This window comes from Crinia signifera, chromosome 6 (assembly GCF_055691185.1).
Source record: "Crinia signifera chromosome 6, ASM5569118v1, whole genome shotgun sequence".
NCBI lineage: Eukaryota > Metazoa > Chordata > Amphibia > Anura > Myobatrachidae > Crinia > Crinia signifera.
In genome coordinates this window covers 144840447-144867927 of record NC_139222.1, presented here as the reverse complement: position 1 = coordinate 144867927, position 27481 = coordinate 144840447, and the positions used below count along the sequence as shown (strand labels likewise).

Genomic DNA, 27481 nt, shown 5'->3' with positions numbered 1-27481 from the left:
AAATTAAAGCTAATAGTCTACAAATGTAAACTACCGTATATGTTTAGGTAAACGGCTAATATGACAAAAATTGTGTCAGTGTCCAAATATACATGACCTAACTGCATAAAAAATATGTTGAGCATAGCTGGGACAAGTAAATCACAGGATTAGTTCAGCTGGCTTGGTATCTTTGCTATAATGCATGGGTCTTCAAACTGTGGCCCTCCAGATGTTGTGAAACTACATGTTCCAACATGCATTGCTACATTTTTTTCCTATAAGAGCATGCCAAAACGGTCAGGGCATGCTGGGACATGTAGTTCCACAACATCTGGAGGGCCACAGTTTGAAGACCCATGCTAATGTAAAGGACAGAGGGTTGCATCCTAACTGACTGTGAAAATAGGCATTTATTGCTATTTTCACTGGTAACTTCACTGTTTTTGTTCATTTTAATGTATCAACCACTGTTGCAGAGATGCCCAAACGCTGTCCTCAAGGCACCCTAACAGTCCATGTGTTAAGTATTTCCCATGGTTGCTTACCCTCCCACTCTTAGCGGGAGTCTACCACTTTTTAAATCTTTCTCCTGGTCCCCTGGAAAGTCCCAGCATCCTCCTGGTTTTTCATTGTTGCTGAAAAATTGGGCTGCGCATGCGCGAGTCCCAAATTGTCAGTGGCGGGTGCCAGCGACCAGTGCAATGTCATGACGTACCTGGCGTCATGGTGTTGCTGACCTGTTAAATGACAGCCGTCGTGGAGAATGGAAACAGGGAGAGGAGAGCGTGAGCAGCAGCGGTGGGATCAACAGCGGTCAGTGACGTGCCACCACAGAGCTCAGAGGGACTGGCAGCACGGAGAGGAGAGTGGTAGTGGCTGGAGCGGCAGCGGTGAGTATCTTATTTGGCTAGTCCCGCCATGCATCCGCCCCCTTTTGTCCCATGCCCTTCGGGCCCCGCACCCTACTGGAGAGGGCAGCTGAAAAGTCAGCAACCCTGGTATTTCCAAGCTTGGCCACAGGTTATCGGGTGCTGAGCCAGAAATTACTTTTAAACCTGGACCATTGGGGTGCCTTGAGTACTGCGTTTGGGAACCTTTGCAATATTGTTTTCCCACTTCCTGGCACTGATACGTGTCCTTTTATCATTGGTAGGAAGAAAATTGCCAAAGTGATGAAAGGGGAAGCATACAACCGGACTGGTTCACCAGTTACATAGACACAGTGTGTATATTATTGCTCTTTATGTGTATTTGTTCCTAAAAGCAAGGTTGTGTTATATAATGCCGCTTTCCCACTGCCAAGCTGTTTAAAGAACCGGTATTTAAAATGGTATTCGCTTTCACATTGCAGTAGATTACAGGGTACTTGTGAGTTATCCGGGCGTCCGATTTGTAAATCGGGTCGGATCGGGACATCGCATCGCATCGCATGCGACCATCGGATGCGATGCGATGCGATGACCCGATTTTTCCATAGGAATCAATGTTAAAATGGACTGAGTCCATTTTAACATGGAATTCAATGGGAAAAAGGGTCCTTTTCATACCCCTACTATCCAAGTGGGCATGGAGTTGGATATAAACCTGTGGCGAGCGTAGCGAGCCACCGAGCCCGAAGCGTGGCGAGCGTAGCGAGCCCCGCGAGGGGACACGGAATACCGTCCCCTCGCGGGGCTCGCTTCGCTCGCCACGCTTCGGGCTCGGTGGCTCGCTACGCTCGCCACAGGTTTATATCCAACTCCATGCCCACTTGGATAGTAGGGGTATGAAAAGGACCCCTTTTTCCATAGGAATCATTTTAACATTGATTCCTATGGAAAAATCGGGTCATCGCATCCGATGATCGCATGCGATGCGATGCGATGCGATATCGCATCGCATCGCATCTGATTGTATGCCTTAACTTAAGGCATACAATCAAAAAATCGGACGCCCAGATAACTCACAAGTACCGATTACAGTTTTAAATACTGTTTAAGTACCATTCACATTGCAGTAATACCGTTTAAACCCCTTGTGTCCCCTGGTATCTGTCCTGCCCCCCTCCCCCCGTACCTGCCAGCTGGTACCCTCGCTTCCCCCCCCCTGCCCTGATACCCCCTCCCTCCCCTGCCCTGGTACCCCCCCTGCCCTGGTAGCTTGCTCCCCCCCCCCCCCCCCTCACCTGGTACCTTGCAGCTGGTACCTTGCATCCGGGCAGCATGGTAGGCAGGGTAGGCAGCGGGCATTCAAGGGCTCCTAGTCGGCAGGTCCCAGACTGATTGCTGAAAGCATCATGCAGGAGGAGGCTGGTGCACAGACAGCGGGGGCACTGGGGATCCGGGCAGCGCGTCCATGTGTAGGAGGAGGACACGGAGGAAGGTCCATTAGGAGATTGTCATTTCATCGGCGGGGGTTCCTGCCGCGAATGGGAAATAGCGGAGCCGTTCATTAAATATGCACATATTTAATTAGCGGTCATTAGATATGCACATATTTAATGAACGGCTTCGCTATTTCCCGTTCGCGGCAGGGACCCCCGCCGATGAAATAACAATCTCCTAATGGACCTTCCTCCGCGTCCTTCTCCTGAGCATGGACACGCTGCCCGGATCCCCAGTGCCCCCGCTGTCTGTGCATCAGCCTCCTCCTGCATGATGCTTTCAGCAATCAGTCTGGGACCTGCCGACTAGGAGCCCTTGAATGACCGCTGCCTACCATGCTGCCCGGATGCAAGGTACCAGCTGCAAGGTACCAGGAGAGGGGGGGGGGAGCAAGCTACCAGGACAGGGGGGGGGGGGGTACCGGGGGAGGGGGTACCAGGGCAGGGGGGGAAGCGAGGGTACCAGCTGGCAGGGGGTACCCGGGGGGGGGGGGGGGGAGGGGAGGCAGGACAGGTACCAGAGGAGGGGGAAGACTAGTAATCTTAAATACCGTTTCAGAGCCATTCTCATTGCAGAAAAAACGGCTTTGAAACGTTTAAAATACTGCTTTTTAAACGGGTTGAAATACCGGTTAACTTTAACCGGTAAATCAACTCTGGCGCTTTCCCACTGCAGCCTTAAACGGGAAATGGGAAAAAAACATCAATTTACCGTTTAAGACCTGCAGTGAGAAAGGGGCATCAGAGGGCTTAAAATCACTGAAATATTAAATACACACATTCATAGATTATGATATTTCCTGCTCTGGGTTTGTTTCTTCCTTGTAAGGGGTGCACGCATAGTGCAATTACCTTGCTATTTGATCCTCATTCGATGAGGCTAGAAGCAAACGGCAAGGCAAACGCGTTTGATTTGGACTATATAGTTTTACCTGCACAGTCTATTTTTCTATATGATTTCGATGCCCTGAGGCCTTACATTTGGCTATCTTATTAAGAACTGGCCACGAACACTAACACAAACTTCTAGCTTGCATTTATTAACTATTAACTACCTATGATTTTACAGAATCTACAAGCTGGTTGGTTGCTATGGACAACTTCTAGAGAATATGATTGGTATAACCCCATCACACATGATAGAAAATCATTGGGAAATGTATGTAATGTGTAGGTGCAGATACACTCCGCTAGCATGTGTACATAAAATGCTTTACACTATAGTAAATTTAGTATAAACCTGCAGGAAATCTCATATAGGAGTACAGAGTAAAATCTTCATTAAAGCAATATGAGATTGACATTGATCCGGTCTCTTTGGTTCTTCTGCTGAGTGTGAGGTTACTAAACAATTGAGTCTGCATTGAGAAAATATGAAAGAGGGTATGCAGGCATGCGTAGAAAGTAGACATATGCTATAACAGACATTTGCTATAATAGTTCTGTGGTTAATAACACTTTGGGCAGAATCCATGTTCCCAGCATCATATTTCTATGTTACAGGAGCAGAGCAGCACAACCACAGACAGTGGTTCCTCTTCATCTCCCCCGGAGTGGTTTACCAGCTACATGGACAGAGTAAGCAATTCCCTAATATTGTCCGCCACCAGAATTTAGTTATTTATATGTTTGGAGACTAAGGGGCAGATTTATTAAGCTTGGAGAAGAGATAAACTGGAGATAAAGCGGAGAAAAGGTAAAAGGAGATAAAGCACCAGCCAATCAGCTGTGTTTGAGAAAGACAGTTGGGAGTTGATTGGCTGATGCTTTATCTCCTTTTACCTTTTCTCCACTTTATCTCCAGTTTATCTCTTCTCCAAGCTTAATAAATCTGGAGAGTCTTAGGGGTAAATGTACTAAAGCATCTAAAAATTAGATTTGGTCTATCACTTCTCTATTGCATCCTAAAAAATCTGATTGGACTGGACAGGATGAATAATTTAAAGTGTAATTTCAGTAATTACTTGAATTATTGGGGGTGGAATTTTATTCCAAGATTCTAAAACAGATATGGGCATATGTATCAAAGGCAGATAAAGTAACAATCAGACCCTAACTGCCATTTTACAGGCAGTGTATGGAAAATGACAGGAGCTGACTGGTTGTTATTTTATCTCTCTCTGACACCCTCTTAGGGGGGTATTCAATGTGAGGGTCACGGCAGTCAAGCTTGCTCGACCGCCGTGACCCAGTCCTGTTCTCGGTCAGCTCGACCGAGAACATGCAGGCGGGATTCAATGTCCCGCCTGCCGGGGAGCGAGAAGGGGGCGTGGCTGTGAGTTGCGGCTGGGAAGAGGCCTGCTGCAGCCGGCAGCTCATCACTTCCCGGCCGTTCTCTGCAGAACGAGCCCGATAGCTTGTGATGTCTGGCTCGTTCTGCCGAGATACCCTGCTCAATGCTGTCGGGGAAGACAGCATTGAATAGGGCCAAGCGGGCATCTCCCCGACAGGAGATGCTCGCCAGTCATTGAATATCCCCCTTAATCTTTAAAACTTGTATATGAAATGTTTTTGTACTTTTGAAATCCTAACTTCTACTAATCTTCTGTACATCTAGTTCAAGGAGCAAATCATACATGAGACAGTACAAAAAGTGTCCCTGATCATGAGGGACCGGCTTTCTCCGAACCAGGATTGGATGTCAGACAGCAGTTGTTCTTCAGCGCCTCTTAAGGAATCAGAAAGGACAACTTCCACGGGTTCCCTGTATGACTGGCTCCTGGCTTGCAGCAACTGCAGAAAGAGGATACTGGGCATTCGTTACCAGTGCAGGTAGGTTTTGCTTCGCATTACGCTTATTAGTTTAGCACACTGAGTCAATGTCTGTAGTGTGTTGGTGACTGTTATGCTTTTATGTGTGTATGTATATGTGTGTGTGTGTATATATATATATATATATATATATATATATATATATATATATATATATAATAGCATACACATATACAGTGGAGTGAAAAGGTTTTTACCCCCCTATTTTGCTTATTTGTCACACTCCATTGTTTCAAATCTTTAAAAAAAATAGAATACAAGACACCACAATAAATGCAAAACACAGGTTTTAATTATTTCATTTATTGAAGGAAAAAGTTGTCCAACACAAATAGAATCTGTGGTCGATTATAATTGACTCCTTAGTCCCTAATTAACCAGGTTGAATTGATAATTGTGTTTAATTAAGCCAGGCACGATCAAGCTTGTTTACTATCATCCTATAATATGAGCAATTTATCTCAATGCACATCCGTGTGATTAGTAAACAATGTATAGGTTACCTGTCGCCTACATGTTCTAGCGCATTAAACTCAGACGTGAACACGAAACGGGTACTAAAAGTGATGTCTTCATTTATCTAGCCACCTCGCACACAGATAATGATACAGAACATTCATTGTTACGGCGATCCGGCTTCTGTTTGGTGCCCCAAATTCACACCCGTGTCATGGAATGGCCACGTTGTGACATCGCCACTCAGTCCATTTCTATAAGGTGCATGAGTGAATTAGATACCCCTGCATGGCTACCACTTGCGTCGTAGGTGGCGATTGACACAGCAACGCTGATCGTTGCTACATCTGTATTAATAGCAGCCCATTTACTTGCAGGATATTAAGGCCTCCCATATAATAATTGGACATTAGTACAGGCTTGTTTTCTATAGCTTTCCTATTTCAAAATTACATGATGGGTGCATATCTTGAATGGGAGAAGTTCACTCAACCCATGTCCCTTTATTCTTTTGTATCATTGTTTTGCAAAGAGCTGTTAACGTGTAAACGCATTTATATTTAGTGTAGTAAATCCAGAACTTTGTTACCTTCAGCATTTTCAATCCTATTTCACATCTGATTTAGTTGCGTTTCTTTTGCAACAGTGTGTGCCCGTCATTCAGTGTCTGTGAGCACTGTGAGGCTGACGGCTGTGAACATGATCCCAACCATCTATTTTTGAAAATGAGAAGACCGGTGGAGCCACGTGCCGAAGGACGAAGCCCACCACATCCTTTCTCATTTGAACATGTTCGGTATGCATTTAAAGACACTTGTGCTGTACAGTTGCCCATACACATACAATTATTGTGTGCAATTTGGACTAGATCGCATCGCATCCGTTTTTAATGCAATCTAGTACAAAAAGTATGTGCAGCCATATGTTCTGAGCTCTGCGATGAGATGTGTGCGGGAGCGCGCATCTCATCGCACCCAACAATTCTACCATGTATGGGCACCTAAGAATATTTTGTGTTTGTCGCAGGTTCCATAAACATATGCACAAAACATTTCTGAAAGCTGAGAAACAACGCCTGCGAGCAGAGAAGAGGCAGCGAAAAGCAGAGGTGAAAGAGGTGGAGAAACAACTGAAGCTGCATCGTAGGCTTCACCTGTGGCATTCCCTAGACTCCCCCCAGCCACCGCCTGAGAGCCCAGAAAGTAGTCCTCTTGTGTAAGAACCTTTTTAAATAACAGCAATGTGATCAGTTGAGCAGAAAATAACCCTTTCCCTGTTGTTTGCAGTGTTTGCCAGCAAGGGATAGTATGCTAGCAGGCTAGATGTTGCCTTCACTTCACCTAAAACAGGCATGTCCAAACTATGGCCCTCCAGCTGTTGTGAAACTACAAGTCCCATCATGCCTTGCCACTGTTTTGCTATTAGGGAATGCTAAAACTATGGCAAGGCATGCTGGGACGTGTAGTTTCACAACAGCTGGAGGGCCACAGTTTGGACATGCCTGACCTAAAACAACCAAAAAACACGTCTTCGTACAACAAATCTGAAACAGCCTTTCATTGTATTGGGAACCAGTTCAGTTACTTTGGCACTACCTAATATACATGAAGCTTAGCTTATATTCAAGAGGTATTTTAGTAAATACAATGTCTTGAACATTGGTTCAGCCCACAAAATGGGTGCCTCCTGTGGGTAGATGGCAGGGGATTACATTGTGATTACAATGTGAACCTGTAAACCTTCTCACAGACTAATCATAGATAAAAAAAAACTTAAAGGTGGAATTGAGTTAGTTGCTGTGAAGATTTGCCCGACATTGCTTCACTTTACGGCGGCGGGGATCTCACTCAAAAGTGCTCACTACTCCATAATTTGCATTTTTTGGCAAATCTGGCAACTAGCCTGCTAGATGAAGGAGGGAAATCAGGCTTTCATTGCTGGCGTTGAAACACCGCTGCAACTGCTGATTAACCCCTTCCACATCTAATTGAGTCCCTTAGTCAGTGCTTCTCTGGCTTCACTAATGGCTCTTGGAGGTGTAACAGTAGTAAGTCACTCCTTAGGTTAGGATTAGACAAGTCTGATCAAGTCTGATTTCAGTTTCAACTCACCCCACCAAAATCTAACTCTCCACAGTGCACTGAATTGAACCAACGCCAAAGAGGTTGTATGAGAAAGAGGGCTTTGTGGAAAAAGAGGGAATGACAGAAAAAAGCATATCAGAGAGAGAGTGGGAGGTGCAAAAGAGAGTAGCAGGGGTGCGGGCAGGTATATATTTTTATAGTGCTCATGAAAAGAGCACCGTGGCCTGGATTCCACCGGTGTGCCACCTGCATTTCCTTCAATCTTGTACAAATAATCTCACCCAGTTAGGGGTATTTATAGGTATATCCCTCATTCAGTAAGAACGGTTTGAACGGGATCCAGACCTTAGTTCGATCACTATTGGTCGACTTGTTCATGTGGTATGATATCACATTAGTCGACATGACTTTTTCATGTTTTGTTTCTATTCTTCATACTTTACCATCCATGTGGACTCAGATGGCCAGATGTATCAAGCTTCAAAAGTGATAAAATGGAGAGTGATAAACAACCAGCCAATCAGCTCCTACCTGTTATTTTTCAAACCCAGCCTGTAACATGACAGGTAGGAGCTGATTGGCTGGCTGTTTATCACTCTCCATTTTATCACTTTTTGAAGCTTGATACATCTGGCCCAGATTGAGAACAGTAAAGCATGGCGAGTAAAGAGGTACACTAATTGGGGGTCCATGTGCTACAAGATAAAAATTTACTCCCTACCCTCCCAAAAAAACAAACAAAAACAAATTTCTACCTATTTTCCAAGTCTACATTACATATGTCGATCTTTTGAGGTCGACCTAGACACTGTGGACCCATAAACCAAACCCATTTGAGCTGACAAGCTCCATCCAACACAACATTTTGCACCATAGAAACTGGTTATTTTCACATGCAAAATCAAGGCACATTGCAATGCATTTGTGACACAGGAGCAGAGTCACATGACCTCTAATATTTGTTATTGATGACAGAAGGACATATTCTAGAGATATTTCTCAGTTTGTGTTCTTTGGCTTTTCTAAATGCATAGTTTTTTTGCCAGTTTTTCCCTGCCTTTCCATGAGAATAAGTGACAAGGAAAAAGTCTTTGTTTTCCCCCTGCACCTAACTTTTTACCCTTTCCTCCATTGGTACTTGTTTCCTAGCACGGCGCCAGCGATAAAAATTGTATCCATCTGGTCCTAAAAAATCATGTTGATCGCATTGCATGCAACCAAATCGAATGCTATGCGATCGACGCAATTTTTACATTGGAACCAATGTAAAATGGTCCCTGAGACCCGATTTTACATTGGCCCAATGTTAAATGCCCCCCAGACCCCAATTTTCATTGTATCCCCACCCTGATGGGTCAAATGCCCCCCATTGTTAATGCCACCCCACGATGAATGCCAACCCGAAGCGTGGCGAACGCAGCGAGCCCGCGAGGGGCGGCGGTACGCGTCCTCCGACCTTTTCATACCCTTACTATCCACGTCGGCGTGGAGTTGATTTAATACAGTGTGCCGAGCCCGAAGCGTGGTGAGCGCAGCGAGCCCCGCTAGGGGACGCGCATTACTTCACAGGTATTACGCATCCCCTCGCTGCGCTCGCCACACTATATGAAATCAACTCCACACCGACGTGGATAGTGGGGGTATGAAAAGGTCGGAGGACGCGTACTGCCGCCCCTCGCGGACTCGCTTCGCTCGCCACGCTTCGGGTTGGCGTTCATCGTGGGGTGGCGTTAACAATGGGGGGGCATTTCACATACAAATTACCCATCAGGGTGGGTCTACAATCAAAAATCGGGTCCATTGGGCCATTTAACATTGTTCCCTATGTAAAATCGGGTCCATCACATCGGTCGCATTGTATGCCATTATAATGGCATACAATGGACCCGATTTTACATAGGAATTTAACATTGAATACAATGCATTCAATGTTAAATCGCATCAGTCGCGTCAGTCGCATCGCATACCTTAAGTTAAGGCATGCGATGGACGCGATTTTTTAATTGTTGGGAAAAAGGCTAAAATAGCCCAAAAATCGCGTTGGTCGTGTCCATCGCATACCTTAACTTAAAGTATGCGATGACCCACGACGGGTGCCGTGCTAGGAAACAAGTACCCCTCCATTTGCTAAAAATCATTCCGCTATAATGTTAGGCTGCCTTCAATTTTTATGTGTCTTGACTGGCCTTATTGAAGGTCCAATTTGTGAAACTGCGCTGTGCAAATAGAACCCTATTCAAAAAGATTTTTTGCAAATGTTTTTTTGCTATTAAATTTATGTTCAGTTGTTGTTTTACTGTATCTGTAATTTGAATATGTATTTCAGAATTCCCATGGAGCCTTGTTCCCAGTTTATCCCCACTTTGAGCGCTGTGTTTGTGGACGAAAACCTGCCTGATGGCACTCACTTGCAGCCTGGAACCAGGTTCATCAAACACTGGCGGATGAAGAATACTGGGAATGTTAAATGGAACTTAGACACAAAGGTAAAAATTATATATGCCATGATTTGTTCTTTTTTTTGTTTGTTGTCTTTTTTTTTATACATTTTTTATTATTATTGTGTCTTTATATGTAACATAATATCTAGACATATCATTCTTTTCTTCCACTACAAACTGTTAGTTAATATTATATTATAATCTCTAGAACAGCGGTTCTCAAACTGTGGGTCCTGACCCCAAAGTGGGTCCCGGCCTTCTCAGCATGGGGTCGTGACTCCATGTTACTGACCATCAGGCTGATGACTTTTCCAATCTCAGTCAGTGATTTAAGGAGTCTGAAAAATCAGTTGAATTGTCTGTTATTTTAGACTCCTCCCATCATTTTGTGGCTCCACAATGCTGCCATGTATGTGTTGTCTGCTGACCACACATGTGATGTGATGACCTTCTGCAGTAACTTGCTGGGGTCCTGTCATTATTTTTATTTTCTGATGAGGTCCCGAAGTAAATAGTTTGAGGACCCCTGCTCTAGAACCCCCCAAAATGCTTTAGCTTAAATTTGTTTATATATGTAATGTGCCACCCATGTATGCTAGATTAAAGTGTGCTAAAGGACCTCTGTTGTCACAACCATGTGACCAATGGTGGATTGGGGAAGGATACTATTCAAGATGGACATCTTTTAGGAATAGTAACCTGTAGCAAGCGGTGCGAGCCACTTTGCCTGAACAGGTGAAAAACAGTATACATGTCAGGGTGGTCCCATGTTCTATACTTGACGTTGACTCTCACCCTGCTGCCGCAGGTCACATGTTTGTGGCAACAGTGATATTTTAGCCCACTTGAATTAAGACACAACATTGGATTTGCTGCATTTCTGTACTGGCTATAGGCACGCAGACACCCAAGTTTGTGATTATCTCCCAATTTTTTTTTTTCTTGACAACACTTGCAGGCTTTAGTTGCATTAAGTTTATATAGAAATCATGTAATATATTAATTCTATACATAGGAAAATAAATCATAATAAAGATAGTGTACATCTTAGGGTATATCAAGTTTTCTTATTGTAGCATATGTATTACACTTTATACTCCTTATTACATACTATGTAACACATGATCGCTGTGTGATGTACTCTTACCCTGCATTTCTTCTCATCATACTATCATTGGCTGCTGTGTAAATACAGTGGAATTTTACAAAATGCCCCTATTACTGCCACATGGTGTATTGTGCGTCTTTTGTTACAGATGGTGGAAAGTCTTCATAGTAGAAATGATTGTTATTGATAGAAAGCTCTTCCTCAAAAAGGAAATTGAATTTTTTTTTTATGTTCTTGTTGAGCTGAGAGTGCATGACTCCCATCATTATAATGTATGTAATTGTGTACAAGTGGAGCTGTTGCCTACATGCAATGGAGTACAGCTAGGTCAATAGACACATGTGAGATCATTTTATGACCACTATTCCTGATGCTCTTTTGTGCATTAGTTGTGAAATACAGAGCTTTAGCCAACAGGCTGTCTGGCTGCTTCTCCCTTATGCTCTTATCTTGTACCCGGGGGAACAGAGCTGAAATGCCAGCGCCAGCAGCTGATTGTGCCCAAATGGAGAAACAATTGAATAGCTTCCGACTTCCTGAAACTCTAAGAATGTAATGCAAGTGCCCCCAGCCACATGGTTTTACTGTTCAATTAGCTATGACCATTTTAGCTGTGGTCATTTAATTTGCAGTTACTGCTGCTTTTTTTCCTCTCAGCCCCAGAGCAAGTGCAAGGTTGTGGGAAAATCAGGCCCCTGGGGCACTCCCCCTAATTTATTAATTACACCAGAATTTCCCAAGCACAGCCTCCAAGGCATCCCAATGGTCCAGGTTTTAAGTATATCAATGGCTAAGCACAGATGGTTAAATAAAATTGACTACAATTCACATACAATCAGGTGTACGCCACCATACCCTGCAAGCCTGCAAATTTCTTAGTGCGGCTAAATCGGCGATTAGCTGCAAATCCATTCGCTAGCCACTCACCATCTAATGATTTTTCCAGTGTGTGCAGTTGTGCCTAGCCCAAGACTCACTCAGTGGCTGCGATAGAAGCAGTCAGATTGGGGCCAGAGCTGACATCACACACCTTCCTCTCAAATGCCAGGGCATGCCTTCGTTCTCCCTAACACTCCTAGAAGACTGCTGGGTGACACCCACATACGCCAGCGTCTTGTCAATTATTTTCAATCTTGGGAATGCTGTAAAAAAGGGCACAATAGGAATGGACAAATCCCTCTAAACTCACATCCCCCCATTATATCAGAAATCATGGGACTTAAAGTCTAGTGCACTAGCATTTTTTAATCTTTCATTTATTTTACTTATCCTATACTTCAGCAATTGCATAGTAATATAAATACTGCATATATATATTTTTTTTAACTTTTTTTTTATTACATTGTGTTTAATAAATTGCATGTTTTTTTTTATTGTGAAAGTCCAATTGATTTTATTTTAGTATTTCCAATCAGTGCTGCTTAAACCTCTTTTTCTTTTTGCTCACCCCTTGCATAGGGACAGACTATCCCTATTCTTAGCAGCAGCTTAGTGAAACACCCGCAGTTAAGCGCTACTAGCATCACCCTCTTGGGGGTGCTGCAAATTCTCTCTTTTTTCCTGTCAATCAACATACGGATGTATTAGCAGGATGTTATCACAAGACAGCGTTGCGCATGCGTGCTAGGATCCGTATGCATGAGCATTCTATAGAAAATTGCCCAAATCACAACTGTGCAATTAGGTCTGCATAACCCCGAAGTACTAATTACATGAGTTGTAGTCAGGCATAGATATATTTCAAAAGCTGGACCATTAGGGTGTCTTGCGGATCATATTTGGGTAAATAATAATACATTCTTTAATACTATGAGTTAAAAGGTGTAGGACAGGTGTTGTTAATATTGCAGGAGGGAGTTACGGGTGTTTTTTAACAAATGTTTTATAGTGGCTTAAAATGATTTAAAAAAATGATCTAACCGCCATCTTTTTGTATTCTTAAAAATCCCGGAGCATTTACTTAAAAAAAAAAAACTACTTGCTTTCTTCTTCATAGGGGACACAGGGATAACCATGGTTGTAGTTTGGAGTGCAGGCACCAAATAGTTAAACTTCCTTTCCCAGCAACCCAGGCTTCCTCTCTACTATACACCACCCTCAGGCAGACCGTTTTTATTCGATGACGGAAATTTTTCACCTGTTAAAAAAAAAAAGAATTAATAATAAACAATTTAAAAGCTATTAGGAGCCCCAACTATGTTACCTTTAGACAGTAATTCAATATTTATAATGCCATCCAATTTGTGTTTACATGTTTTTTTAGGGTACAGGCATATTTACCCTATCTTTTTCAGTATTTAATGTGGCTTTTAACAGTAAGAAATATTGCATCCAATTTTTTTCCAATTGGATTGCATTGGAAGTGGAGGTGCACGATATGTGCAAAAATCTCACATACAATTACTCCCCTAAAACGAATGGAAATGGTATAAAGTTATTTCTAATGAGTCATAGTAGAGTCATCTGTCCAATAGGTTAATTTTGGTTTTACAGAAATGTTTATTTTGTAAACAGAATACACATTAAATGTTAATGTTTTAATTGTATGTAGTGGTTATAGTTATAATCTGGACACTGGTTAGTATAAGACTATACTCCTACTTGGGTGTTAATCATTTGACTTGCTCACCTTCTCTAGTTAAACTTCATGTGGGGTAATCTAACCCTAGCATCCTCATCTCGGAAAGATGCCCCAGTCCCTTCCTTGCTTCCTGGCCAAGTGGGCGTCCTGTCTGTAGAATTCATAGCCCCAGCACTGGAGGGAACCTACACCTCTCACTGGCGTCTCGCACACAAGGGAGAGCAGTTTGGGCCCCGGGTCTGGTGCAGTATCATTGTGGACTCTCTTCCTTGTGCCGACCAGCTTGAAAATCTGGAAAAGGAGGTGTCTTCCTTCAAAATAAACAGCCAAAAAGACCAGGAAGAGGCAAGTGTGGGGCAGCAGTACACAAGCATGTTTTCATGTACATTGATGATTGTATGGAGGTTTTGTTGCCCACATTACTACAGTACTGTGATTAAAGTTGGGGAAAGGAGCCATCTGGTTTTGTTCAATATTCTTATGGTTTAAACGTTCTAATGTGTAGGAAGACTCCAGTGCTCATATGACTCAGCAACTTGAAGGATGTCCAGATAAGCGGACTGCCTCCACAGCTTCCAACCACTTGGGTAGCACACACGCTGACAGAGAGATGTACATCCCATCTGTTGATCTTCTTACTGCTCAGGTAACCATATCACATGCAGGGCCCTTTAATATAAAATACATTTTAGTTCAAAATTGTCTTCATTATATTCTGCTTCTTCATCTGCAAGTATATTATTTCAGGACTATAAGGTGTTGATGGTGGAGATCCCTCCTTCAGTAGATACTATGGGCCAAATGTATTAAACCTTAACAGGTGATTAAAGCGGAGAGTGATAAGTACCAGCCAATCGGCTCCTAACTGCCATGTTACAAGCCATGTTTGAAAAATGACCGGAGCTGATTGGCTGGTACTTTATCTCTCCTTATCACGTTATAAGGCTTAATACATTTGGCTTTATATTATGTAGTGTTCATTCTAGCACCCGCCATATTTGAAAACCCATGAAGTTCCTCTTCCTTGCCTGGGGTGTCGCTGTCTGCTGTGCTGTTTCTAGCACAGAATACAGAAAAATAGTAGCGCTGGACAAAATATGATAAAAATACACAAAATTTAATTGACACAATAAAAAAGCACAAGAATTGAATAGATTAATAGTGCATATGCAATAACTTGGCACCTAATGGAATTAATGAGTATGTCCATTCCTAGTACACCGCCATATAATGGATCCAATAATGTCCAGAATGCAAGGTGGGTATAGTTACCGCAGGGTAATGTCCGACAGGAAGATGTTTAATCCTGGGTAAGGAAGAGCAAATGCTGGAATCTTCAGGTGGTCGGTTTAGAGTCCCGAATATTGATGCGGCAATTGAAATGACAAAAATGATCTGTTCTGGAGGCGGCTGGTCTGGACCAAGTAGTAGTGGTGTTTAGCTGGAAAAGGAATTTGATAAAGCTGTACTTTGATACAGCGAAACGCGTCAGGAGTAGACCCCTTGGCACCTTTTCCAGCTAAACACCACTACTACTTGGTCCAGACCAGCCGCCTCCAGAACAGATCATTTTTGTCATTTCAATTGCCGCATCAATATTCGGGACTCTAAACCGACCACCTGAAGATTCCAGCATTTGCTCTTCCTTACCCAGGATTAAACATCTTCCTGTCGGACATTACCCTGCGGTAACTATACCCACCTTGCATTCTGGACATTATTGGATCCATTATATGGCGGTGTACTAGGAATGGACATACTCATTAATTCCATTAGGTGCCAAGTTATTGCATATGCACTATTAATCTATTCAATTCTTGTGCTTTTTTATTGTGTCAATTAAATTTTGTGTATTTTTATCATATTTTGTCCAGCGCTACTATTTTTCTGTATTCTTTCGCTTTTTTCTAGGGGCTCTCAACCCCTTCCCTAGTAGCAGCTTCACTAAACATCCCACCATAAGGCGCCTAATAGGTTGGCTTTCCAACCATCCATTTTTTCTGTTTCTAGCACAGGTCTGGTTTGCATATCAGTGCTAATATACAGACCACATTGTGCTAGAAGCACTACAGCAGACAGCGACACCCCAGGCAGGGAAGAGGACCTGCATGGGTTTTCAAAGATGGCAGGTGCTAGAATGAACACTATTATGTAGTAATATAAAACACCAAATACATACAATAGTAAATGCCTTGTGTGAACAATGAGAAATGTGATGAATTGTCATCTACTGATCTGGGGGTAGAAGCACAGTCAAAAGCTAGTTATATTCATACTCTACTAGCAAGTTTCATTTAAGGGAGTACAATGAATATGCATTGCATATTCTTTTTGGTACTTGTTTCCTAGCACGGCGCCCGTCGGGGTTGATCGCATGCCTTAAGTTAAGGTACTTAAGGCATGCGATCGTCGCGATGGACGCGATTTTCTGTCAATTACCAGCTTTAATTGCCGGTAAAGACAAAATCGCGTTGATCGCGTCCATCGCGGCCCATTATAATGGGCCTCGATGCGATCAACGCGATTTTCCCATAGAGAACAATGTTAAATTAGTTTTAAAGTTAAAATCGCATTGGTCGGATGCCATTATAATGGCATCCGATGCGATAAACGCGATTTTACATAGGGAACAATGGGAAAAGGGCCAATATGGCCAATTTCTCATTGTATATGCCCCCTCATGGGTATTAAGTATGGTTAATGCCCCCCATTGTTAATGCCACCCCACTATTGACGCCAACCCGAAGCTTGGCGAGCCCGCAAGGGGCGGCGGTACGCATCCTCCAACCTTTTCATACCCCCACTATCCACGTCGGCGTGGAGTTGATTTTATATAGTGTGGCGAGCGGACGCGTATACCTGTGAAAATATGCGTGTCCCCTCGCGAGGCTCGCCACGCTTCTGGCTCGGTGGCTCGCTGCGCGCGCCACACTATATAAAATCAACTCCAGGGCCATTTCACCATCGGGGGGGTTTGCTTTCAAATTGGGGGGTTTTGGGGCTTTTGCCGTGCTAGGAAACAAGTACCTTCTTTTTTATATGGGATAAAGTGCTCTCTTCTCTTCTATGGTCATGATATCATAAGTGAGAGAATGTCAACATTCACTATGACAACAGACCATGTTCGGTTTAGGCTACAGTTAGGGTTAGTTTCTAAGTCTATGTCGACACTTGCGTCCCTACCTCTGGAGACACTCGGTGTGGCTGAATATGCTGTCCACAATGTTTAAAAAGGGGGCATGTTCTCACGGGTATGGTGGCGTGGTCTCATGAGTATGGGGCATGGTCTCGCTGCATAAACCCCTATTTTCTTCACTATGGGGGTCTGTGAGATAAAGACTGCCCACAGGAACAAGTCTATGTGCAGTGCTGGCTCCTACACTGTGACAGGAGACAGATGCTGGGCATAATGTTAGAGCTGCACCAGGCTCCTGTCATTGAGCAGGAGTCGGCACTTTGGTGGGGTGACACCTGGGTGCGGCCTGGACCCCACTTGTGACACTACTTATTGTTGACATGAGTGTGAATGTTGACTATAAATGCTACCATCTTGTGACTCAATGGGGCAGATGTATTAAGCCTTAACAAGAGATAAATGCAAGGGTGATAAAGAGAGATAAACATCCAGCCAATCACCTGCGAACTAACATGTTACAGGCTGTGTTTGAAAAAAAGTCAGTTAGGAGGTGATTGGCTGGATGTTTATCTCTCCTTATCACCCTTGCATTTATCTCTTGTTAAGGCTTAATACATCTGCCCCAATTCATTATGTGATGTATAAGAGCACAAGGACATAAGCCACCAAAAGCTGAGGTGCCTTCTAATATCTGTACTAAATAACAACTAATACACAATTTCTTTATAATGATCACAAAGTGCCGTCCTCTGGTGCTTATTTTAAAACAAATATGCATTGTGTAATAAATGTATGAATTACATTAAGCAGTAAACCCTCCTGCAATATGCCTATGTTATGTTACTCATAATAAACTTGCTCAAAGTTAATTCTATAGTCTTGGTGTTAAATAGCTTTATTATTTGCGGCATCTGTCATAATTTCACATCACTTTTACTGTATGTTACCTGTTTACATTAATGCAACTCTCCTCTTAGGACTTGCTGTCATTTGAGTTATTGGATATAAACATTGTCCAAGAACTGGAACGTGTTCCCCACAATACTCCTGTTGGTGAGTGGAAGGATGTTTTGTGACATTTATATATAATAGGGAAAACAATGGTTTATAATTTATAGGCGTATTATAACCTTCATTCTGTCCATTTGTTTACAGTGGCAGCTTTGAAACATTCCTAGTTAATGTTTCTCTGTCTAATATGTTGGCATTTTCCTCTGCAGATATGACACCATGCATGTCTCCTCTGCCACATGATGGGCCCTTGATTGAGAAGCCAGGACTTGGACAAATTAAAGAGGAAACTGATGGCGCTGGATATAAGTCCCGTACTGGTGAGTTATATGAGATAGAGTTATATAAAATGTCATTATTTTAACATCAAGCCTACTGTGCAGGGTCTTTCATAGATATTGTTAGGCTGGCTGTACATTAGAACGTCTGGTATATGGGCAGTACACACCAAGAACATTTAATGAACAACGGAACAATCACTGTTCCGGCCTTCACTCCTATGCATGATAATGCATGCGATATTGTCCAGTTTCCCATGAAGCACAGCCGACCATAAGATATTGCATGCGACCCGAGGGATCAGACAATGGGCCAGATGTACTAAGCTTGAAAAGTGATAAAATGGAGAGTGATAATGCAGCAACCATCCAGCACCTAACTCTCATGTTGCAGGCTGGGTATGAAAAGATGATAGGAACTGGATGGTTGATGGTTTAAAGCCCCTTGCACACTTGCCGATGCTGGCGGGAAGGGAGTGACGGCAGAGGGGCAAGAGGGGGAGTGACGTCCATGCTGCAGGTGAAGCATGGTCGTTGTTAACAAGTACCTCCCTCATCAGAACATGTAGGACAGGGGGGGGCATTAAAAATGCGTGTGAGAGCACGCATCATTAACGATATTCAATTTTTAATGATATTCAGTGTACATACTGTACTAGGCGAGTGTGTATGGGGCTTATCACTTTCCACTTTATCCCTTTTCAAGGCTATGTACATCTCACACAATATACATAATTTTTTGAAAATCATACCGATAACGTCGTTCTGTGTACCCACCATTAGAAACACATACATGTAGATTGAATATCATTACAAGACAAACTCCACGTGTAAACTGAATGGGTTACTAGGGCAAGCTGTTAGCAATAAGGAGTGCTCCAATTTAGCAGCTTAATCTTATTTTTTTTTACAGAATTTAATCTTGAAAACCTTTATTCTCCATCAGTTAAAAAGTCCCCAGGAGACGTGGAGAGCACACCGACCCAGGAAGAGGCTGAAGAGGACATTAGTGGTACCCAATTTGTTTGTGAAACCGTGATGAGGAGTCTGACCTTAGATGCTGCTCCTGACTACAATCCTCCTCAGAAGAAGATGTCACCTCACAGTGAGTACAACACAAAGTAACTGTACAAGGGCTGTTCTACTTCTGCTAGTCACTGATTACAGTGCACTACGGTATAAGGGAAGAGAATCATTGTAACTAGATCAGAAACAACCCACAAGTGGTGGTCTGTTTGTTAATACACAGTAAAAGGAACATGGGATTTGATCCTGGCATATTGTTGGTGCATATGACCTTTTACAGGCTTGAATGAAAAGACCGGCTACGTACTGATATGAGCATTATTTTTGAAACCGGTTACTACTGCCATCTTTATGCTTTACCTTTATGTGTATTTCTCTGACCTTATGAGCAGGGCCCTTTTCCTTCATGTGCTTTTCCTTCCTTCACTTATACCTATCCCTTGGGTTCTGCCACCAGCTGCTTATTTGGGTAGTATGCCCAGTGATGCAGTAACCTTGTGCATATCCTGCAATGCTTCTTTCTTCTGTTCTTGGTTCTGTACTTTGTGGACCTCTTCTGTTGCCATATACAGTTAATAAAGGATATTCCTGTATTTGCTAGCGGCCGCCTTAATCTATATGTTTCCAGATTTAGAGCATCTGGATGACAGGATTCTAGGATAGATACAACCATGCGCAGTTGCTTTGAGTTTGACTAGACTTAATGCTATAAGTGTGATCTTACGGAAGATAAGCGTTCGTACTGTATTTGCTTTAGTCCATGGCACATGTTGGTTGGGGCATTATGACTATATCAGGGGCTTTACCTTATTGCATGCCTATATCCACACTGGATTGTATCCACACAATATGAGGTTACAAATGACCTCTAATAAAGAGACTCTGGAGGGTATTCAATGTTCCACCGCTATTCCTGATGTAGAAAACAGGGGCGGGTCCCTATTAAATGCTGTCTTTAGCGACAGCATTGATGAGGGATCACGGCAGAATGGGCCTGACTTTAGAAGCTGTCAGGCCCGTTCTGCCGATAATGCCGTGGACTGTGGCGATCCTGGCCACAGATCAAAAATCCACATCAGTTTTCTCGGCCACGCTCCCTTTTCGCCGATTAGCAGGCGGGACATTGAATCCTGCCTGCTGATCTGCTGTCGGTCTGACCGCAAATGGGCCAGGATCACGGCTGTCGGAAGGAATCTACAGTCGTGATCCTGGATTGAATATTCCCATGACTCTCTATGTCAGTACATAAAGTGTACAGTAGAACAGAAATCCCAATGAGATCATTTATGACCTAATAATAGAAGGAACAGCTAAGGAAGCCTAGTATGTCCACTCCAAAGCTGTCGGCTAGTAGTTTTAACAATACTTAAGGAAGGGGAGGAGCTAAGGAGAGTGAAATAGCATGACATCATGGATACATTATGTTCTACTCTACTCAGGCGCAGCAGCTGCAGTGCATCTTGAGCATGGGTTTTCCTGGGGCAGGACAAACCTGCCCTGGTAGGTTTGTCCTGCCCCAGGAAAACCCACCACTCAAGGGATTATTGATAGAGTATGATTTACTGCCATAAATCTTACCCTAATTATGTGTGGTTTGGTTGACCATTTCCATATTGAGGTTAAAATGCTTCATATGTGAGCTGAGGGTTACTGAGGATGATGGCATGTTTGGTCTAATGTTACCATGCTATTATAGTAGCTTGTATGCCCTTAGGTGGGCAGCCACTTTGACTATAAGCACACATAAAACAGTTTCACCAATGGTGGATCATTAACAAGAAGCATCTTCTGCTACACAGGTTCCGTACACTCATCACCACTAACAAGTTTCAGCTACAGTGTGACGCCTGATGAGGATGCAACACTGAAGTCCTCTCCTGTGGTCAGCAGGCCGGCTCTACTGGAGTCAGCAAATACAGATGTACAAGCCTTAGAGATGACAACTGATACAGGTTGGCGGCAATTACACAACATAAAAAATAGTATCTAGAACTGATATCCAAGTTTTATAAGTTATGTCATAATCAGCATATATGGAAAATTATTCTTATGCGCACAATGGCCAAGCCAAATGATTAGTTTTCACTATAAAAGCAATAATTGGTAACAATGTATACAGCAACATCCAATACCATGTTCTCTTATAGAATGTTGCCTCGGGGGCCAAGTTTGAGTGCTCCCTGGACGTAAAATCTTACACCAAAAAAAATCCTTCTTGTTTGGCTCCCCTATATCGGTACATTGTCCTCCGCTACTAAAGAGTCTATTAGTAAAGCAGCCATTGTGACTGCTTGGTATAATGCATAGGTGGTACCTAAAGGGGTGCCTTCATTCTAAATTGGTAAGGCTTTTTTTATGGAGGTGTTATTTATTATTTATTAACAGGTTGATCAGCAATCCTCAGGGTGGCAGAGGTTTATATATTCTAAGAAAGGCACATGAGGAGAGAGGGCCCTGCACGTGAGAGCTTACATTCTAAATGGAAGGGGCAGACAGACAGGGGTGACACAGAAGGGAAAGAAGTGAGCATAAACAGGTTAGGATGAGAGATAGTCAGGTTTTATGCAGGAGGGTGGGAAGAGGTCAGCTTTGACATAGGCGCTGGGTCATCCAAGAGTAGACAGCAGAGAGACAGTTGGAGATATGAGTAAGGATAGAAGGAGAGAGATAAGGAAAGGATCGGTAGATTTGAGAATTATCAGCATAGAGGTGATAGTGGAAGTTAAGTGAGCAAATGAGCTCACCCAGAGAGGACGTATAGAGGTAGAGAAGAAGAGGACCAAGAATAAAATGTTGGGAGACACCTACTATCAATGGAAGACCAGGAGAAATGAAGTCATTAGAGGTACAGCTGGGCATTCTCAAAACTGACAGTGCAAATACTAGCAACAATGATATTCAAAGTTTTAGCAGATGTAAAAATGGTGATATTATGGTTGAATAGCCAGATTAAGCAGCCAGGAGTAGTATGTTGTGAGAATGAATTGATCTCACTCAAAGCAGTCTTTGGTTTTCTCAGTTGTTGTTTTCTGTCCTTCTGTTTCACTTCAGTGTAACACCAGTATAACGCTGCAGTTATATTTAAATTATGCCGCACTTTAAAAATTTTGCACTTCAAATATAGTAAGCACACAGCTACACCATGCACACAGCCTATATGTACCACAGCCTATGTAGTGATATTAAATACATGTGCACTCATTAATTGGACTCTTCCCTCCTAATCCCCAACCCCCCTACTACAATGAATAGTAATAAATAATGTTTCTTCCCTTATGTGGCCAAATGTAATAGCCTCTGAATTCGGAGGGCCAGGCGAACTTGGAGATTTGTTTTTTTTTTTAAAGGGGCAATCATTTACAAGGGAAAACCATGCTTTTTAAATGATTGCCCCCGGCACCCCGCACTTGGAGGCTATTACATTTGGTATCTGGTCTCTTTTGTCTGTGTATTAAGACATTTTTTGATTGAGTTGATGCATGTTTATTGCTCTCTTTTTATTTCTGCAAATTTCCTCACTGCTCTTTTTTTATGTCCTTGAAATACCCAATATTTTGTATAATGTATGAGTTACTGGTACATTTTGACTATGCTTCATATGCCATATGTTGATCTTGATATTTAATGTGTTGTTTCTCAATAAAAACTATTTTTTAAAAAGCAATAATTGAGTACAGATGTCAGAAAACAAAAAGTCAATGTTTACAAAATAAACTAACATGACTGTGTTTTGATTGATGTTCACCCTAGCAATGGCTGACATAGGACAAGTTCATCTATATGATATGGAGCAGCAGATACCAGATGAAAGTCAAAGAGATGAAGTAGAAAGCCAGGCTTCCTCTGACACTTCTGAAGATTACATAATCATCTTGCCTGAGTGCTTTGACACCAGTCGCCCTCTGGGAGAGTCCATGTACAGCTCTGCTCTCTCTGAATCAGAGGGTGACAAGGGTGACTCTGAGTCAAGGGTAGAGGAGACGCATGATGGCGGTAGCCCAGTCCAGACTCACAGCATTAATGACATTCTCACCACCTCCCAGACACTAGATGCTGTACCTCTCACTCCAGAAGTGTTAACACCATCTCCTCAGCTGAGGTATGAGAACTATTCAGTGCTTGCCTTCCACCGTTTCACTACACAATGAAGAAAATCCTCCAGCCTGCTGCTGTCAGCTAGTAAAACAGTGAATGGAATATATTTGCAAATGTGTGTAACACTTTAATTAGAAACAAGAGGTCATTGTAATTGTTATTTTTTACTATCTGACAGTGATGCATTTGAAGGATTTTCTATGTGTGTTGTTTTTTCTATATAACCCCTCTCACTGCTGATCCATTGTCACTTAATTGAAATTACAGTAAGTGGTTTTCATCTTTTGTTGTATTGACTTTGTGTACTTTTTGACTAAAGGTCCAGGGGACATTACGAGGTGTCTACCCACAATTCTATGGTGCAGTCTTGATAAATCTAGTTCTGGTTATTTACTCACCGGAAGGCTGTGGATGGAGTGAAAAGAGCAACTGCCATTTGCAAGCAATGGAGGCAGCCATTTTGCAGCTCATATAATTTTATGAAATCATACACTGATCTAAGAACTAGTAACATCACTAATGCACTTCTTGGAGCATCCTAGTAAATGGATTGTCTGCATTCTCCTAAATATTGTTTCTACATACAATATGGCTGCCTTCACTGTATTAATGACAAATACACTTTTATTAGGTTTCTATTAACCCGTTTAAATTGAAATGCCAGCTGTGGCACCCAACCTGGATGGGACCTGGCTGAGACCCTTTCAGAATGGCAGCTGTATTTTGGTTATTGCAGGGTCAGTAACATCACCACATTCGTGACCACTGCCGGCACTTGGAGATGATCCCTAGCTAGCCAGGCTTGATTACCGGGTTACTGGACCCAGGCTGAACATTTTCAACTGATCGCTCCCAGGTTATTGCTGCAGTTATCTGCCACTAAAAACCCAGGTTTTTAGTGGCAGAGTTGCAGGTAGGGCTAAGTACTGGTATTACAGATCACACTGAGAATTATAAAACATTGGGCCTGATTCAGAGTTGATTGCAAAATCTTACTCAAATGGGCAAAATCATGTTGCAAAGCAGCCAGTATTTACCCTGCACAGAAACAAAACTCACCCAGATCTAACTCTCTCTGTGCAGGTTACATCTGCTCCATCTGCATTTCACATGGTTTTGCCCATTTGAGAAAGTTTTTGCATTTGCGATCAACTCTGAATCCGGTCCATTGGCAGGTAATCAGAACGAGACTGTGATAAAGGGACAATGGCTGACCTGGATGAAACAGCTCTACCCTCTAATGCAGTGGTTCCCAATCTCGGTCATCAAGTACCCACATTAGTTCCCGTTTTCCAGGTTCCCACACAAGTGAAATAATTAGCTCCACCGGTGTCTCTTTTTAAAAATGTGTCAGTGAATAATGACTACACCTGCCGGATGACCTGGACTGTTTTGAGTGTCTTGTCTTGCTCTGTATGTTTCAATGGGGCTTCTTGTTCATTTGTTTTAAGCTAGGTGACAGACATCGATTTAGATGTCTTTTCCAGATCTTAAGCACGTATCTCATAGCTGCAGCCTCTTGGTTGCAATCTGTAATCAAAAGTAAGAGGGTTTTGTTAAAGTTCATTTTATCTCATTTTCATTTCTAATTTCACATGATAGTTCGAAGTTAAATTTTTGGATCAAAGCTGTATTTTTAGGTAATCTGTAGGGGGCTGAGGAAAGAGCCATGGGGACCAGAGCTGCGGGAGTTCTGTATAGCCTCCGGGGCTGTGTGAGCAGCACTTTTGAGGAGCAGTACTGTTCCACTAACAGGTTGGTGCTTCCCTGATAACAGGACAGCTCCACACAAGCACTGCTCAAACAGCCCCAGATGCAACACAGAATTCCCGCAGCTCCAGTCCCTGTGGCTGTATAAGGAAACAGGCTGAGGAAGAACAGAGCAGGGAAAGTTAACGGAACAGCACTATCAAGATTGTTACCTGACAGCTCCCATTGATGGTAAGCCTTGGTTCCAGTCTTTTGCTTAGACGTTCCCCAGCAGTTTCAACTGTAGAGCAGAGATGGGGAGGAGGAGCTGGAGGCCAGTGAGGTGATTTGAGCAGGGATGGGGAGGAAGAGTGGGTGGCCAGTGAGGAGCTGCGAGCAGGGATGGGGAAGGAGGAGCGGGTGGCCAGTGAGGAGCTGAGAGCAGGGATGGGGAAGGAGGAGCGGGCAGCCAGTGAGGAGCTGCGAGCAGGGATGGGCAAGGAGGAGCTGCGAACTGAAACGGGCATGTAAAAGTAGCTAAAAGAAGGAGCTGGTGAGTGAGGGGCAGAGCAGACAGGTCAGTAATGGGAAACAGCAGCACGGCCCGAACGGAAAGATGAGGGCGTGATCGAAACATCGCAATAATATGCCCTTTCTTCTGCGGCAGACGTCAGGGGCCAGAGGGATTACATTGGGTAGAGAGTGAGGTCACGACCTTTCCAGCACCAGAAAGGATAAAACTTCTGGACTGCCCAGAGACAGCCCTGGCTCCTCCCTCCTCTACCCCGCCTCCTAGGCTAGCTTACTTTCAGTTTTGATTGTGCTGGCAGGAGCCAACACGCATTTTGAAAGGGCTGCTGTTAAAGCAGCTTAAACTTCGTTTTGAATTTTTTTTTTTATTCTTATTTTTACACTGACTGGAGTCAGTGACAGGGCAGCAGCACTGGGGGTCTGTTAGATCCCTGCACTGCGCTCCATCACCCGGGACCCGGCAGCCCAACACCACCCAGGTGGCTCCCACAAGCGGAGGTGTTCGGCTGGCTCTGAAGCACTGGAGAGCACAGCCGCGACGGGGACCGGGACATCAGCGGTGACAACCGCTTTCAGGTAACGCGCTCCCCGCTGGGAGTGCGAATGCGCACGCAGTTATAGCGGCTGAGCAGCCCGGTGGGGGGGATCGCCGGGCTGCACTAGCAAGCGGCCAGAACGCCTCCTTTCACTAGGTGTGCACCCTGACCCGCTGGACCACCAGGGAGACTTTGAGTGTGGGCAGCGGCGTCGGTATGCGGGGCCGCCCGGCAAGCGCCGGATCCCCGCCATTTTACCGACGCCGCATGAGTCATGAAATCCCGGTGGCCATTTGCTAGTAGGGGGAAGGGAGCCTCTCCTCACACAGCCCCTCTCCCGGAGACAGGAGCTAGGATGTACCCACGGGGTTTCCAGCCCTGATCTCTTCCTGCCTGCCTGCTGCACGTGTAAGAAGGACACAGAGAGCTCTCTGCCAGTCTGGAGTTCCATCTCTTCACTGCCGGGCCATATGGGCAAATCCCACCTGTACCTCTCCTACTGGAGCACAGGGTACAGTACTTTATGCTCCTGCCGGCCTATGTGCTTTGCGGAGCTCAGTGCCACTTTTATTATTATATGCATTGTGCTGTGTCTCATAACTGTGTTAACACCATCACTGCATGTCAGAAGTATAGGTGTTAGCTGTACCAGTTTAGCTGCCTCTTGTACAATGTCAGAGGACAGCGATAGTGACATAGGGACTCCTATATTGGTGTCCTGCACACATTGCAAGGCTGGCCCAAGTACCACCGGCCAGCCTGGGCATATGAGTATAGCCTGATGGCGCGGCTACCCTTTCAAAAAGGGACGCCATTGTAAGGACGGAGTCCATGGTACTTTCCCAGCTATCAGGCGGTTCTGGCGGTCATTTTAACATACTTGCCGCCATTGCACGCTGCTGGAGTCTCCTGACTGCTAATGCCAGGGCTGTGCTCAAGCTTGTCCTGGTTAACTGCATATTGAATGCAGTAGCTCCCCCAGGTTCTGTGATCAGACAGTGGGGTTTAGAGCATAGTGGGACAGTATTGGGCTGTATGTAAATTAGGTCATATCACTCCTGTGTTATATACCATGGTGTTGTTGATTGGCCTGTGGCAGCTCATCTCCTTATACTGTCTCTCTTATCCAGTGATTCTATCTCTGGTTACCTATACCTACTCTCTCTCCCTGTGTGTGTGTAGTGTATATATTGTCAGGTGGAAAGTGTATAACTCAGTTTACATTGTCATCTGAGGCCTGAGGCCATATACCCTGTTGCCTTGCCTGATGTATTTTTCCTCCGTGACATAGAGATCGTTAGATTTCTGCAATAAGCCTCTAATTGTGCAATGTGTATCTGCTGGCTGACAAAATAAAAACCCCTTCTTGCTTTCTTCCAGAAAGATACTGTGT

General features: G+C 43.7%; 1 protein-coding gene across 5 annotated transcripts in view; it reads left to right on the top strand.

Annotated features, from left to right (window-relative positions):
- NBR1 (NBR1 autophagy cargo receptor) overlaps window positions 1-27481 on the top strand; it is a 71400-nt gene that overhangs the window by 22964 nt on the left and 20955 nt on the right. For 3 of the 5 annotated variants that reach the window (XM_083147539.1, XM_083147540.1, XM_083147542.1), the window contains 13 exons: window positions 1136-1204; window positions 3848-3922; window positions 4902-5116; window positions 6219-6368; window positions 6599-6787; window positions 9983-10142; window positions 13844-14131; window positions 14292-14432; window positions 17900-17975; window positions 18143-18253; window positions 19158-19316; window positions 21037-21189; window positions 22988-23336. In XM_083147539.1, coding sequence (XP_083003665.1) covers window positions 1136-1204; window positions 3848-3922; window positions 4902-5116; window positions 6219-6368; window positions 6599-6787; window positions 9983-10142; window positions 13844-14131; window positions 14292-14432; window positions 17900-17975; window positions 18143-18253; window positions 19158-19316; window positions 21037-21189; window positions 22988-23336 — 2135 coding nt within the window. The remainder of the gene's footprint in view (window positions 1-1135; window positions 1205-3847; window positions 3923-4901; window positions 5117-6218; window positions 6369-6598; window positions 6788-9982; window positions 10143-13843; window positions 14132-14291; window positions 14433-17899; window positions 17976-18142; window positions 18254-19157; window positions 19317-21036; window positions 21190-22987; window positions 23337-27481) is intronic. The other 2 variants (XM_083147541.1, XM_083147543.1) reach the window with 2 other exon arrangements.